The 14,694-nt window shown below is 40.6% G+C and overlaps 1 protein-coding gene across 1 annotated transcript in view; it reads left to right on the top strand.

Annotated features, from left to right (window-relative positions):
* CNMD (chondromodulin) overlaps nt 1-14,694 on the top strand; it is a 288,554-nt gene that overhangs the window by 212,805 nt on the left and 61,055 nt on the right. Inside the window, exon 6 of the mRNA XM_044071687.1 lies at nt 12,011-12,177. Coding sequence (XP_043927622.1) covers nt 12,011-12,177 — 167 coding nt within the window. The remainder of the gene's footprint in view (nt 1-12,010; nt 12,178-14,694) is intronic.

Raw genomic sequence — 14,694 nt, forward strand, 5'->3', positions numbered from 1 at the left:
CCAGAGGTTCCTGGACTTTGTTAAAACAAATGCTCAGGAACAGATAATCTGCACCCCCACTAGGGGCTCTAATGTTCTGGACATGGTACTCACCAACATGGGGGGGGGGGGTCACTGTATTTCCCCATGTGTGAGTCCCTGGCTGGTTAGGTCAGGCCACAAATCAGTCTGATTTGAAGTAACTACTAGAAGTGACACCCTCACAGGAACAAAAAGTATAAAAAACATTACCAAAGCTAACTACAGCCTACAAAGTAGTGGTATAAAAAGCTTCATACCACCTGCAATCACAGACATCAATGATAACTATGCAGAAGTGTACACAAATGCCTTGAACATATACTTATGCCACTGCATAAAATCTGCTGTACCTGACTGGATGAAGACCAGATCTTCCGGTAAGAACAAGCCACCATAGTGGACTTCAAGTATAAACTGATTATATAACAAGAGGAAGAAACAGTTGTTCAAAAGCAAGAGGGCTATCACTCTGCAGAGGAAGAGTTCCCTCCTAAGCCTAAACAAAAAAATCAGAAATCTTGTAAAGTCTTCTAAAGCAAATTACAAAATTAAAATCGCATCCCTAGCCAAGGATAATCATAAGGCATTCTTTACATCCAAAGTCTAAAATGGAATGTCCAGCTATGTGCTGAACTGGTTGCAGATGGGGTCACTCATACTACACTGGAAGATATCGCCAACCTGCAAGCTGTCAGATTCAGTGCAAACTTCACCCCCCTGTCCCCACCTACCTATTCCCAAAGCATACCTGACACCAGTCCTCTGCCTAGTATCTCTAGAACAGGTCATCTCTGCACTCACCAAAGCCTAAAACACAGCCTCAATGGGACCAGATAATATTCCAGATTGTTTACTAAACAATCTAAAACAAGACCTAGCAGACCCACTTGGCATTTTCTTCAATCATAGCTTGAGAATTGGCTATGTTCTTGCAGAATGGAGAACTGCAACAGTAATCCTCCTGCACAAAATGGACCATCAACTGACCCTGGCAACTACAGACCTATAAGTATAACCAGCCTCATCTGCAAGGCCATGGAAAGAATTATCAGGGACCTTATCTACAAGGACATAGGTGACCTCCAAATGCTGGACCCAACCCAGTTTGGCTTCGTTAAGGGTAGATCATGCTTATTAAACCTGGTAGACATCTTTGAGAATGTCAGCAACATCATGGATGAAGGTAAGACAGTGCACATAGCCTATCTCAACCTTGCCAAGGCTTTCAACGCAAAACCCTTGCGTGACTAGATAGGTAGCCAGTTAGCGCACTGACAGAACACACTCTGTCAAAATTGGTGACTCCACCTCAACCAGTACACCAGTGGAGCACCACAGGGGTCTGTGCTGGGCCTCTTACTGTTTGACATTATTTCTCAGAAGTCCAGGCCAAAGCAGATGGCCTCTGGCTCACCACGTTCATTGATGATTGCAAACTGGGAGCAATCACTGAGCCCCCAAACAATGTCAACATATTACAAGAAGGGCTAACACAAATGAATGACTGATGCCAAAGCCATGGTCTAGAACTAAATGCAAAAAATGCTTTATTATTCCCTTTGGCAAAACAGAATTTCCAACAAATTACAATATTGACAGCAGCTCCCTGAGTTCCATACCAGTGATGCGAGACTTGGGAACACAGGTTGACAGCAATCTGAACTTTGACCACCAATTTTCCACAGTGGTAAGGAAAGCCTTCTATGTGGTATACCTCATAAGCAAGAGCATAGCATCTAGGTCAAGGGATGTTATAACTCCACTGTACTCAACCATCATCAGACCATTAACAGAGTATAATATATGCTTTTGCATGTACCTCACCAGACACCTGCAGCAGCTGGATAGACTTCAGAGGTTTCTTACTAAGAAAATACAGGGAATCCAAGCCATGACCTATGTGGACAGACGAAAGCCCTGTCACTTTCCTCTGTATCTTATAGGCTGCTAAGAGGTGACTTGGCCTGGCCAGGGCAATCTCTGTCCCTGCCCTAATGGAAACGCTGCATATCTGCAAGTCAAATGGGACAAGAGTCACTCATTCTGGGGATCTTAACCTAGCCTGTGACATTAACAGAACATGCTGGTGAGACAGATATGTCTCCCAGAGACTGACACTTCACTGAAATGGACTTCCTGTTCACATAAAACAGAGCTCCTCACTGACCCTATTCAAATGCCACCTAGGTAAATGGATGGGAGGTGCAAATTCCCCCTGGGTGGCACCCATGTCCCTCATGAACAGGTGTAGCTGCTGTTGATCACAGTCCCACTCTGTTCATAAATTAATTCTGCAAAAAGAACAAATGGGGATACTTAGGATTAACATGTCTAGGCTTGTAAAGGCTCTAAGGCCACTAGCCTAGTAACCTCCTATGAACCTATGAACCTATGGTTGATTTTTTTTTTTTTTTTTTTTTTTGGTATTTCCAAATTTCTTTGTTGGCATCCATGCACTGTACTGTACTTATTAGCCAATAACTGAATTTTACCCCAAAAATAGTTTCAATGGCACTCCTTTTTCTTAGTTTCTGTTTCCACAGTGGGAGAGCTGAAGTTAAGCTGTTGATCATTGTGCAGCTATCTTGGAAGTCTCTTGCTCTCAGCCCCTTTTACCTTTTTGCTTGTTATGAGCTGACAAAATAGTTTTGTGTCCTTTTGGGCTTATCTGAGATGACTTACATGATTGTTTGGACAACAGGCACTCACCAGCACAGATGCTGACCTATGCCTGGCTTAAGTAGCAGGTCTTGGTAACACTAGTCTGAGCCTAGCTACAGTGGTAGGTCCTTGTAATCCTACTCAGAGCAAAGTCCTCATATGTTGATTTTGGACTATCACAAAGGCATTTTGTTTTTGAATGATCTTCACCTGGACCCTTTAACCCAAACTTGTTCCCAAGAGATTCTGTTAGGAGTACAAGGCTACAGATGACGTAAATCTGAGGTTCATTAGAGCACACATCCTCTCCACCACCCTGATGTAGTGATTCCTTGTGTAAAATCAGAGAAGGATAATTTACAATAAAATTATCCTGATAAATGAACTAGAAATTAGTTATGACACATGCATTCTGTCAGGTTTGTACCAAGTCTACTCAAATGGCAACAGCATTTATTTCTTAAGGCAAATTGTGCCATGGTTGCAGTCATATATTCTCTGCACAGGAAGAAGGCAATATAAAGCCATATCCAGAAGGATAAATGGAACAAAGCAGCCTAACAATTTAAAATGCCTTGCCATGTTAAAATGAAGAGGTTAAAAAGAGACCATGAAATGATTTATTAGTAATTTATAGTAACATGGTGGAATTAATACTAGGGTGCACAATGTTTTTAAAAACAAAGCATGAAGAAAGAACAAATTGCAAAGAAGAGATCAAAACTCTATATCAATGCAGTGCTTGAATCATGAATTAGTCAATCTGTAGTTTGTTCTGGGCACAACAACAAATGAGCATCTGGTTACAGAATGTGGCTAGATCAGTAGATAGGATGAAACCAGTCTGCTGTCTTTAGCAGAAGAATCAGTATCTGCTAGTTTAATGCAAACATATTAGGTTCTTTGCTAGCATTAACAACACTATCAGATTTTTCTGAGACAATGTGAGAGAAGGGTGAATAAAATCTAAATAATCATTATCCACCTATAAGAGGGGATTTATTTCTGGGATCCAGAATTGATACAAAACCTTATCCATTTTGGGTAAGCATAGCAAGAACCAAAAACATTATCAGGTGAGACTATTCCAGATTTTCAGCTACTGTTGCAGCTGTGTGAGCCCTGTTAATTAAAGGTCACGAGGAACTGGATTATTCCAAGTGATTCTGAAAGATGTGGCAATTCTTGCAACCGAAAACCTTCAGGAATGCCGGATAACCTCAAAATGTTTCCATCTAGTTGTTTCACAGACTCCTAAAGTACTAATTTGGTGAAATTATTAGTTAAAATTAAGTTTATTTTTGTTCTGCTTAAGATACCAAATAATCTCCAACTTGGTTACTGCATCCATTTGATCAAAACCCCTTTACTTGTGTACAGTTCATAAACACAATAATATATAACAACAAAAATGGTGTCCACTCATTCTCAGTTTTATAATACAGTGATATGTACGTTCAGTTTCTTCACTTCGAATATGCTGTGCCAGAGATTGTTTGAAGATGCCATGTGAGGCATGAAGAGCTATCAGTGGTCCACATTACAGGCAGACTAAGCTGCATAGCAACATTTACTTTCAGGTCCATTTTGATGGCAGAAGCTTCATAGTATATTTATTTGTCTTTTGCTAGACAATAAAGGGTTAATAACTACCCAGCCATTAAGATAAACTATGAATTTAAACCACTTTATTGTCATTCTTTTTCTTTGTGGAACTCAGACTGAAATCTTTACAAAGTGGCATTATAAAGTCAGCTACCATATCAAAAATCTTTTTTGACTATGTATTACCCTGACAAAAGGACATATGGGGGGGACAGGAAAAGTGTGCAAGCCGAGGTTATTGCCAGCTGAAGGTAGACATCATACAGTTGTAAATGCTAAACAGTTCCTTGTTTGCAGAAAGGATAAATAACTTCAAGAGATCATTCTAAGTATGATAACCAAGTTGTACGAGTACAAGGATTTGAAATATCTTACCTGGATACATTCTTCTGCTCTTTGGAGCCAGTAAATATGTAGTATAAACCCTGGGCATTACTGTTGCCCTCACTCTGATGTCATCCCTCCCTGGGACAGTTACATGCTAGCCCCTGCTTCAGATATGTGCAAATGGTGAAAGGCCACAGTGACAGGTCATGAGGAGAAGCAGTGTCTACAGCTGTTAAGTCAGACCCGAACCATATCTTCTAGTGTCCATATTTTAAGAATAGCTGATTCTCAAATTGGTCAGCATGGCTGTGATATTTGGAAACTTCATGACATTGCTAATTAACTAAGCCCTAATTAATTACCTAAGCCCTAATTTAGGATGTGTTCTTTTGTGAATCCTGGGAGTATAAGTAATCATTATGTGGAGAACCTGCAGATGTCCTCCAGGAAGACATAAAACCCAGATTGTGCCTTCTTTTACATAAGGTGAAACAGATCACCTCTGTATGGTCAAATTTGTCATATGGATGAATTTTCTGCCACCTTATTTTCTGGCAAGCTTCAGTGTGGCTGTTACAGAGATTAGTCTACCCACAACAAAATGCTCAGCAGTCATAGCTTAAGAAAATGCCCAAGGAGCACACCAAAGGCCAGAGGTTCAGACATGCATTATTCTTAGCCTCCTCAGTAATGTATTTCTGATTCTGAGTAATCCTGCTGCCATCCTTAGCTGTCATCCAATAACTATCAGGGTAATGTTCCACAAGGTGTGCTGGTACTATGATAAATGAACATGCATGGAAAGAAGGTAGACTTGTTTTCAGTAGCATGCAATCATCTAGAAATCTTTCCATTTGGCTGAGGCAAAGGTGTGCTTTCATAGGTTCATAGGTAGGTACTAGGCTAGTGGCCCTAGGGTCTATATAAGCCTAGCCAAAGATACCCTGGCTTTCTCCACCCAAGAAAATTATTTTCCTGTGCCACTGTCAAGTAGAGCCACAGAAGTGATCCCCAGGGTGAATTTCCTATCTCCCATCCAGTCATCAAGCTTTTTCTTGAAGAGCGCTAATGAGGAGCTTTGTTTGATATAGATAGGTAGTTTGTTCCAGAGTATGGGAAGTCTCTGGGACACAAATCTATCCCTCCAGCATGTTTTGTTTATTGTGGTGACAAGGTTTAGGTCCCTAGACTGTGTAGCTCGTAGGGACTGGGATTTCTTTAAGTGGAGCATGTCTAAAAGCTCTGGGTTTGACATAGCTTTGTGTGTTAGGCAGAGATCACCTCTGAGTAGATGATATGCAATGGAATAAAGTTGCAGTTTTTTTGAGACAGTCTGCATAGTGCATCTGTTTGAGGCTGGTAATCCTCTTTGTGAGGTATTTCTGTGGCCTTTCCAGTTGTTGTAGATGTCTTGTGAGGTACATACCAAAAGGGGCATTGTACTCTATAATGGGTCTAATGACTGACGAGTAGAGGGGAACAATGACCTCTTTTTTCCTGGATGAGAAACCTTTTGTGATGAGGTGTGCCACGTAGAAGGATTTCCTGACTACTGTTGTGATATGATTATCAAAAGAGAGACTACTGTCCACATGTGTCCCAAGGTCTCTTATCACACTTTCAGTGTTAAGTAGACTACCGCCTATGTGGTAGTTCATGGGTACTGAGTTTTTACCAAAAGGGATGACAATACACTTTTTGGCATTGAGCTTGAGGCCATGGCTTTGACACCAGGCATCTGTCTCAGCGAGGCCCTTTTGTAGGATGTCCACATCTTTTGGAGTTTTGATTATGGCTCCTAGTTTGCAGTCATTTGCGAACTTCGTTAGCCAAAGACCTTCTGTGTTGGCCTGTACTTCAGAGAAGTAGATACCAAACAGGAGAGGACCCAGGATTGAACCCTGTGGTACTCCACTTGTCACTGGTCTGAAGATGGATTTGGAATCTGCTACTTTCACAGTGTGGGTTCTGTCAGTGAGCAAGTTGGCAACCCATCTTGTGACATAGGGATTTATACCTAGTTTAGTGAGTTTATCTATAATACCAGAGTGGGGGGGTGATGTCGAAAGCCTTGGCGAGATCTAGATAGGCTGTGTGAACCACCTTACCCTCATCTATGGCTTTGGTGATTGCTTCAAAAAAGTCTATCAGATTTAGGAGACATGATCTGCCTTTTACAAACCCGAACTGGGTGGGGTCCTGAGTTTGGAGATTACCAATGTCATTGTTTATAAGTTCCATGATGATACGTTCCATAGCCTTGCAGACCAGGCTCATTAGGCTAATGGGGCAGTGGTTTCTGGGGTCTGTGGTGGCTCCCCCTTTGTGGAGTGGGATAACTGTCGCTGTGCGCCATTCAGTGGGCACATAGCCTGAGGCGAGGCTATGATTGAACATGGTACTTAAATGGGGTGCCAGTTCATTCTGTAGTTCATGTAGAACACATCCTGGGATGTCGTCAGGTCCCATGGATGCTGTGTTCTTGGCTTTGGATAATGTGTTTCTTACCTGTGCAGCCATGATTACAGGAACTTTGCATTCTTCTGGTATAGAGGTGGGCCCTTTAGGGGATGACAGGGGGGGTAAAGTTAGCACTGATCCTATCTGCCAGGATGTTGGCAATATCAGTTGGTTCTGTATATTTAGTGCCATTGTGCTCTAACTCAGAGCAGATCTGAGTGTTGCCATTGAGATTCTTGACATAGCTGTAGAATGCTTTGTGGTTGTCTTTAGAGTCAGTGGTGATTTTGTTTTCATAACTAGCTTTGGAGGATTTTATGAGGGATCTCAGCTTCTTACTGAGGCTGACCAGGGAGTTTCTCCAATCATGGGATTTTACTCTTTTTTGTAACAGTTTCTTTCTTCTGTTGTAGAGTTTGTTTATGGCAGGGGACCACCAGATTGGCTTCCTTTTTTGGAGGACAGCATCTTGGTTCTGTTAGGGATTGCACGATCCATGCACTCATGTAAATGCTTATAAAGTGCATTTGTGTAGGATTCAGCAGTCATACCTCTATTGTCCATCAGCATGGGTGTTGTGAAGTTTGCCACTTCTGTCTTAAGAAGCGTGAAGTTGGCTTTGGAGAAATTTTTTACTGTGGTTTCCCTAATGGGGGGTAGAGGAGGGATGTGGATGTCTAGGGTGATTAGCTTGTGGTCGGATCTGACCAATGAGGAATTGACCTCTGGTGTGGAGCACCGGTTGCCCATGTTGGTAATAACCAGGTCTAGGATATTGCTGCCCCTGGTGGGGGTGTGGATAAGTTGATCCATGGCATTGGAATTTATGAATTCCAGAAAACGTTGAGCACAAGAGTTGGTACATGAGTAGATTTCCCAGTTAATGGTAGGGTAGTTGAAATCGCCCATTATTAGGGTGTTAAGTTGTACCCTAATATTTTCCAGTGTATTAAGAAATTAGGAGTGGGAATCCTGGGGCATGGTGGGGGATCTGTAGCAAGCTACAATTTGAATTGCGGTCTTGCCCAGAGTTAGTTGCACTTGGATAATCTCGTATGCATTATGCTGAGCAACTAGCCTGGAGGTGTGGCTATCCTTAATGAATATGGACACGCCTCCGCCTTTAGTGTTTCAGTCCAGGTGGTATGAATTATAGCCTGGTAATGCAGGGGTACTCTCTGGAGCCTTGAACCAGGTCTCTGTCACTGCACAGATGTCGATGTTCTCCATTTTAAGGAGTGCCTCGAGTGAGTGCATTTTGAGGTTTAGACTTCTAGCATTGAGTAGCAATACCCTCAGATTCTTCTTGCCTGTACCTGTTAGGGTGGTGAATTTGTCATTTGAACCTTGCCTAAAAAAGGCACTATAGGGGTGGCTAGAGCCTTAGCCAGTATCTGGAATCTCAGGGGTGACAGGTGCAGGCCATCTCTGGCAAAGCATCTTGGTTTGTCGATCATGTCATCCCAGGCAGACAGATACTGGATCCCCTTAGAATGACACCAGAAGCTTAGCCAATTGTTGAAGTTAATCATTTTGTCCTTGTACTGTGGTATCATTCTGGGTGATGGCAGGATGTTACTCAGGGCTAGGGTCATACCTGCCTGGGCTACAAGATCGGAGAGCTCCTCCATGTCTCTTTTCATGTAGTCCAGGGAGGTACGTCTCAGGTCATTCACACCAATATGAACAATGACAGAGTCATATTTGTACTTGTTGTGGAGTGACCTGAGTGCATGCGTTATGTGGTGGATCCTGGCACCTGACAGGCAGCTGACAGTAACTTTCTCCTTGCTTAGCCTAGTGAGTGGAACATCAGTGTGCCTGACTATAAAGTCACCTATGACTAGAGTGTTGGGTACGTTGTTATGCCTTATGGGCTGTGGTTGAGTGGCATACTGAGTGTGTGGGCTATGTGTCATTTGGGTTGTGTTGGGGGATGGAGGCTGCTTGTGTTTCTGCTTTGGAGGTCCCTGGAGGTTTTTACTGAGAGCCTCCATGAACGTAGATGTGTGCTTTGTGTTTCTATGTATGTGTTTTGGTGTTGTAGGTTTTGAGGGACTATGTGCTGAGTGTGGTGTGGTGCAAGTGTTTCCCTTCTCCTCTTGACTGTCTAGTCCAGTCTTGGGTGAAGAGAGATTTGCTTCCAGTTTGGCTATATAAGTGCATCTCTCACAGGTTGTAGTGTTGGGTGGTAGGAGGAGAGGGTTGTCTGTTTACATGAGGCAATTACTGCATTGCTCCAAGATGCCCAGATTCATCAGGTAGACAGGAGAAAACACCAGGAGCTGACCCTTAGACATGCCTGGGTAGGTGCTTATTTGTTAAGTACTAGAAACTGTTTTCCTCTAGACAGTGAGGAAAGTTGAGTGCTGTAGTAATTTGTAGCTTATTTAGTGCTTACAATAAGTTCTGAACAAGTACTGAGCTCAAAGAAACAGACTTGAGTGCTGAAATAAAAAAACTGGCTAGTTCTAAGAAACAAAATTAAGCTAGAAGGCTTCCCTTCCAACACAGAAAGGCTTGGGGGCCTAGAAGCCTACAAATAGTCCTGGACACAGCAAATCTATATCCAGACTAGACTACCCACAGGAAAGGCAGGAAACAAGCTTAGAAATTTTTTTTTTTTTTTTTTTTTTGTGCAAAGAGAGAAAGGAGTAGCAGAAACTAAGCTAATTGGCCTTCTCAAATGTTCTCCCTTTCTCGCAACTTGGATGATTCATTCCAAGGAGGACTGATCTACCAGGAATTCTGCACTTTTTAAATTATTATTTCCTTTCAACAAGGAATGCTAACTTGATTAATAGCTAATATCTTAGAGCAGACTTAACAAACATCTCTTGCAAGGGAAACATTACCATGAATGAAAGTATATTCACTACACCTTCTCTTTGCAGTTGGTGTCTTCCCCCTCTTCTATGCACAGTGACTGAAATCCTAAAATATCTGCTATATTCAAAAATGTTGAAGGATGGTGAAACTTTAGCATCTGTGACAGAGAATCTTTGTTTTACTAAGGTGGCACCTCAAGCTCCATTGTCTCTTCCAGAGCATAGTCTTCCTTCTCTTCCTAGTCCTAGGAGGCTTAGATCAATTCCTGAGGCTTAACAATCTGATAGAAGAAGCCAAGGCAGCTTTAGTACTGTTCAGTACCACAACTTACAACCCAAATGGTCATGTCCTAAGCTAGTGGTATGGTTAGTGGCCCTGCATAAGTCATAAAAACAAGATAGTGCTTGGGTATATGTTTCTTGCCATATTACCTGTAATGAACCAGACTCGAGAGTGCCTATGATGGACCCAACAGGATAATGCTTGTTGATGAAGTATATACCTTCCACAAGGTGCTTTTGTTTGCTATACCATCACCTAAAGAAATAAACACCAAAAAGTAATAAGGAAGCTCCCAAATTAAAAAAAAAAGTATTTTATGAAGTTTTAATATAATGCCATCCTTCAGATATACATATTTACTGTTTCAGACAATAGAGAAAAATAAAACATTCCCCACATAGCCTTTCCACGATATCATACCCTGCATCAGACTTCTTTAAAATCATATTATGTAGTGAAATTTCAGATTTATACAGAATTCCTAAACCATTAATACCGACAACTGAATCCACACACTTAACCACACATTCCAGTACCAACCTATGAACCTATACGATTGGATGGGAAAAGGGAAATTCACCCAGGGATCACGTCAGTCACCCTGCTAGACAGGGGTCCAGGGAAGTAAACAGTGTGGGAAGAAATAGCCAGGGAATTGTTATGGCTAGGCTTGTATAGGCCCTAGGGCCGATAGCCTAGTACTAACCTATGAACCTATGAACCATATATCATCCCTCTGCAGCCTGCAACATCTATTAAACTAACGAGCTATAATTGTCTTGTGACTAAAACAACTAAATAAGCTTTATTACCTAAAATGTCAACATAAGGTTAACACTTACATGTTTAAAAGTATATTTGTTGTAGTTTGTAAACATGGGGAATGACTCCAAGTAATATCTGTGAAGATCAGCATAGCAGAAAAATATATTTTAAAAAATACAGCCTCATTCCTTTGGTGGGTTGCTGGTAATTTGAGAGACAGGTTTTAGCCATCCCTGAACAAACAACTGCACAGTTTCCTTTCAAGGTCTAGAATCGAGAAGGCACTGGTAGTTCCAATAAATTATAAGTTTTAGTCCAGAAAGGTAAAAAAACAGGAGCTGGTAAAATAGAGAAAAAGTGGTGAAAATGTATGTATATATATATATATTATAGAAGGAGAAGCTGCAGATACTCAAAACAGCCACATATAACACAATTTCCTTGTAGTTCTTTTAATATGAATAAGTGTAAAATCAAATTCTAAAATCTGCAAAAATAAAAGAAATCACTAAACAAGATCCATTAAATCGGACTGTTATTTAGCAGCTCAGTAATGATGCATTTAGAAAACAAGTGGTTTATTTTTGGCACACGCCACATTTCCACAGACTTGCTATGGCAGTTGAAAACACCAGTCTAAGATAAGACTTGAGGCATGAGAGCTGGCTACTACTATATGAACATTTGGCAAGTGCTGGTGGGGCTCTGGTATCATAAGAGCCTTCTGTTAACTGCTATGACTTTACTGATGAGTGTCTAAGCATCTAAGATATGGCCTGTTTAATGGGAAATAAAGAGAAAAAGCACAGCAGTGTTTCAAGACACATACAGAGATATATTTTGCCGTTCCCCTCTTTTGACTAGAAATGTGGCTCTCACTGTCACTTAACAGAAATGAAATAACAGCTAGCTCAATGCAAATGACTATTGGTATCTATTGTACTTAATTAACACTTCGTGTGACTTTGTTATGGAGACAGTAATCAGTTAACAGGCTTTTTCTAAGACTAAGTTGTGCATTTTTCTGCTAAGTATGATAAACTATTATAATGTGTTACAGATGGACAGAGGAAGAAGAGAGAAGTCAAGAGAATGAAACGTCAGCGTACGCCAGCAACAGCCAGCAGAAATCAAGATGCTGATAGAGCTGTTCCTGAAGCACGTTCACCAAGACCTGAGGAAGAGGAGGAGGAGACACCCACATTTAACCCAGAAAACCCCTACCATGTGAGTGCATTACTGCAGTAGCACCATTATTTCTAGAATAATTACCACAGCAAAAAATAACAAGTAAGGGTGAAATATTGAGAAAAGGTTTATGCCACAGCAAAAATGAGTTGCACTCTAATGAAATACTATGGGATGTCCATATAACAACTTGCTTCTTTGAGAGCATATTTCGTATTCATTTTCCATACCCTGTGAATTGCAATATCCAAATGGATTACTTTCTAACGAGTTACATTCTAATGAAATCTTATTGGGGATTTGGCTGTGTGACATACAGGGGTGAAGTCTTGACTATGATCCAGATGACATGTGATTAGTTAGTGACTCATAGACTAAATAAGCCACCTAGTGGAAGTAAGAGTTTACAGCTAGTGCCGGCCCGCCCACCCACCCGATATAATGGAAAGGTGTAATATCCTGCTGTAAGAGCTATAGCTGTAAGCCAGACCACAGACATGTTCACCATGTTAGAAGGTAGGACATGGAGGTGCAAGTCTTCTTAGAAAGTATCACCGTCTAACAAGACATAGCAGGTAGTAGAAACACGTCACCATGAGAAATGTAGCACAGAAGGCTATGTACTGCATCTGCCAGGCAAGTAGGCAACAGGTTGATGACATGCCAAGAATGCATATACATTTTTGATGAATTGCCAATAGCACAAAAAATATGCATACAGTGTACATGTGTGTATTGCTTCTGCCCCCTCCCAATAAAAACATCTATATATATATATATATACATATATATATATATATATATATATATATATATATATATATATATATATATATATATATATATATATAAATGTGTGTGTGTGTGTGTGTGTGTGTGTGTGTGTGTGTGTATAAATATTACTAATTCACATGACATTGACTCACAAACCCCTGACAAAAACATTTCGAGCTGAAAAGATCAGTAGCAAATTGTACAGCCCCAGGACATAATCCCAGCCAATGCACACATCTCCTGCTCATGCGCCAGGACATAATCCCAGACAATGCACACATCCCTGCATATATATATATATATATACACATATATATATATATATATATATATATATATATATATATATATACATATATATATATATATATATATATATATATATATATGCAGTAAAAAATACAATCGCACATTAAAAAACACAAAATGAAGGCACACCGCCACAAACGACTGCACAAACCCTTCACCCAAACAAAATAATACAGATTGATAAAACATAAAAAAGTCCCATTCATTTCAAATGAAAAAAAAGGTAATACTACCAAATATACAAAAAATACACAACACCAAAACAAACAAAACATCAAAAAAATAATCCAGAAAACAAATCAGGAATTGTAGTATCAGTGTAAAAGTAAAGCGAAAGAAAATTGAACACTGTAATGTGGAACTCCTGAGCAGATTTTATTCTAACATGAAGCTCTTTTCTTCTCTACAAATACTTACGACTTCATCAGAACTAAAGCATTCCCAGTTAAACAAAAACATAAGAGTTACACAACTATCATCAATAGATCTAGAACACTAATAAAAAGACTAAAACTAACAGTTTAAGCATGCAGTCACACATTAACAGTAACTAATACTAACATCTACACAACAACATGGAAACTAAAATAACTTTACACACGGGCCAGATTCCAAAGGACTTGCTCTTGGTGTAAGTCTGCCTTGATTCCAAAGACTTGCTCTCAGTGTAAATGAGTTACTCTGGTTTATCTGTAAAACAGGCTTACAATGGAGCACATCACTTACACCAAGAGTAAGTCGTTTGGAATTGGAGCAGGCTTGCATCAGTGTAAATTACTTACACCAAGAGCAAGTCTTTTGGAATCAGGCCCTAAGTGCCCCTCTTATACATGAAATAGCTTTAAAATTACACAATTGTGTGTGTGTGTGTGTGTGTGTGTGTGTGTGTGTGTGTGTGTGTGTGTGTGTGTGTGTGTGTGTGTGTGCATGTGAGACAGCAAAGTGTATAACAGCTTTGAAAAATGTTTAATGTTAAGCAGCTTTCCTGTGGTGGTCAGCAGTGTTTGCTGTTGTACTGTACTGTAAGGTCAGAGATTAACAGCACTGAAAGGTGGTCAGCACTGGCTGCTGTTGTACTGTAGGATAAGGTTAGAGCTTGATAACACATAGAGGTGGTCAGCACTGGCTGCTGTTGTACTGTAGTGTAAGGTTGGAGCTTAACAGCACTGGGAAGTAGCCTACTCTGGCTACTGTTGTACTGCAGCATAAGGTTGGAGCTCAATATCATTCTTCAAGAAGGTCTATCTCTGACTAACAAATGGTGCCAAAGCCATTGTCTTAAACTCAGTGTTAAGAAATGCATAATTGTACCCTTTGGAAAGCCAACCATCCCAGCTAATTACCATGTTGATAATACACCCCTAAGAGTTGACTCATTGGTCAGGGATCTGGGTACACACACAGACAGTAGCCTTACCTTCGACCACCACATGGCCACAGTGGTGAGGAAATCCTTTTATATTGTGCAACTTA

The sequence above is a fragment of the Protopterus annectens genome, chromosome 5.part0 (assembly GCF_019279795.1).
Source record: "Protopterus annectens isolate FY-2018-M chromosome 5.part0, PAN1.0, whole genome shotgun sequence".
Classification (NCBI taxonomy): Eukaryota; Metazoa; Chordata; order Ceratodontiformes; family Protopteridae; genus Protopterus; species Protopterus annectens.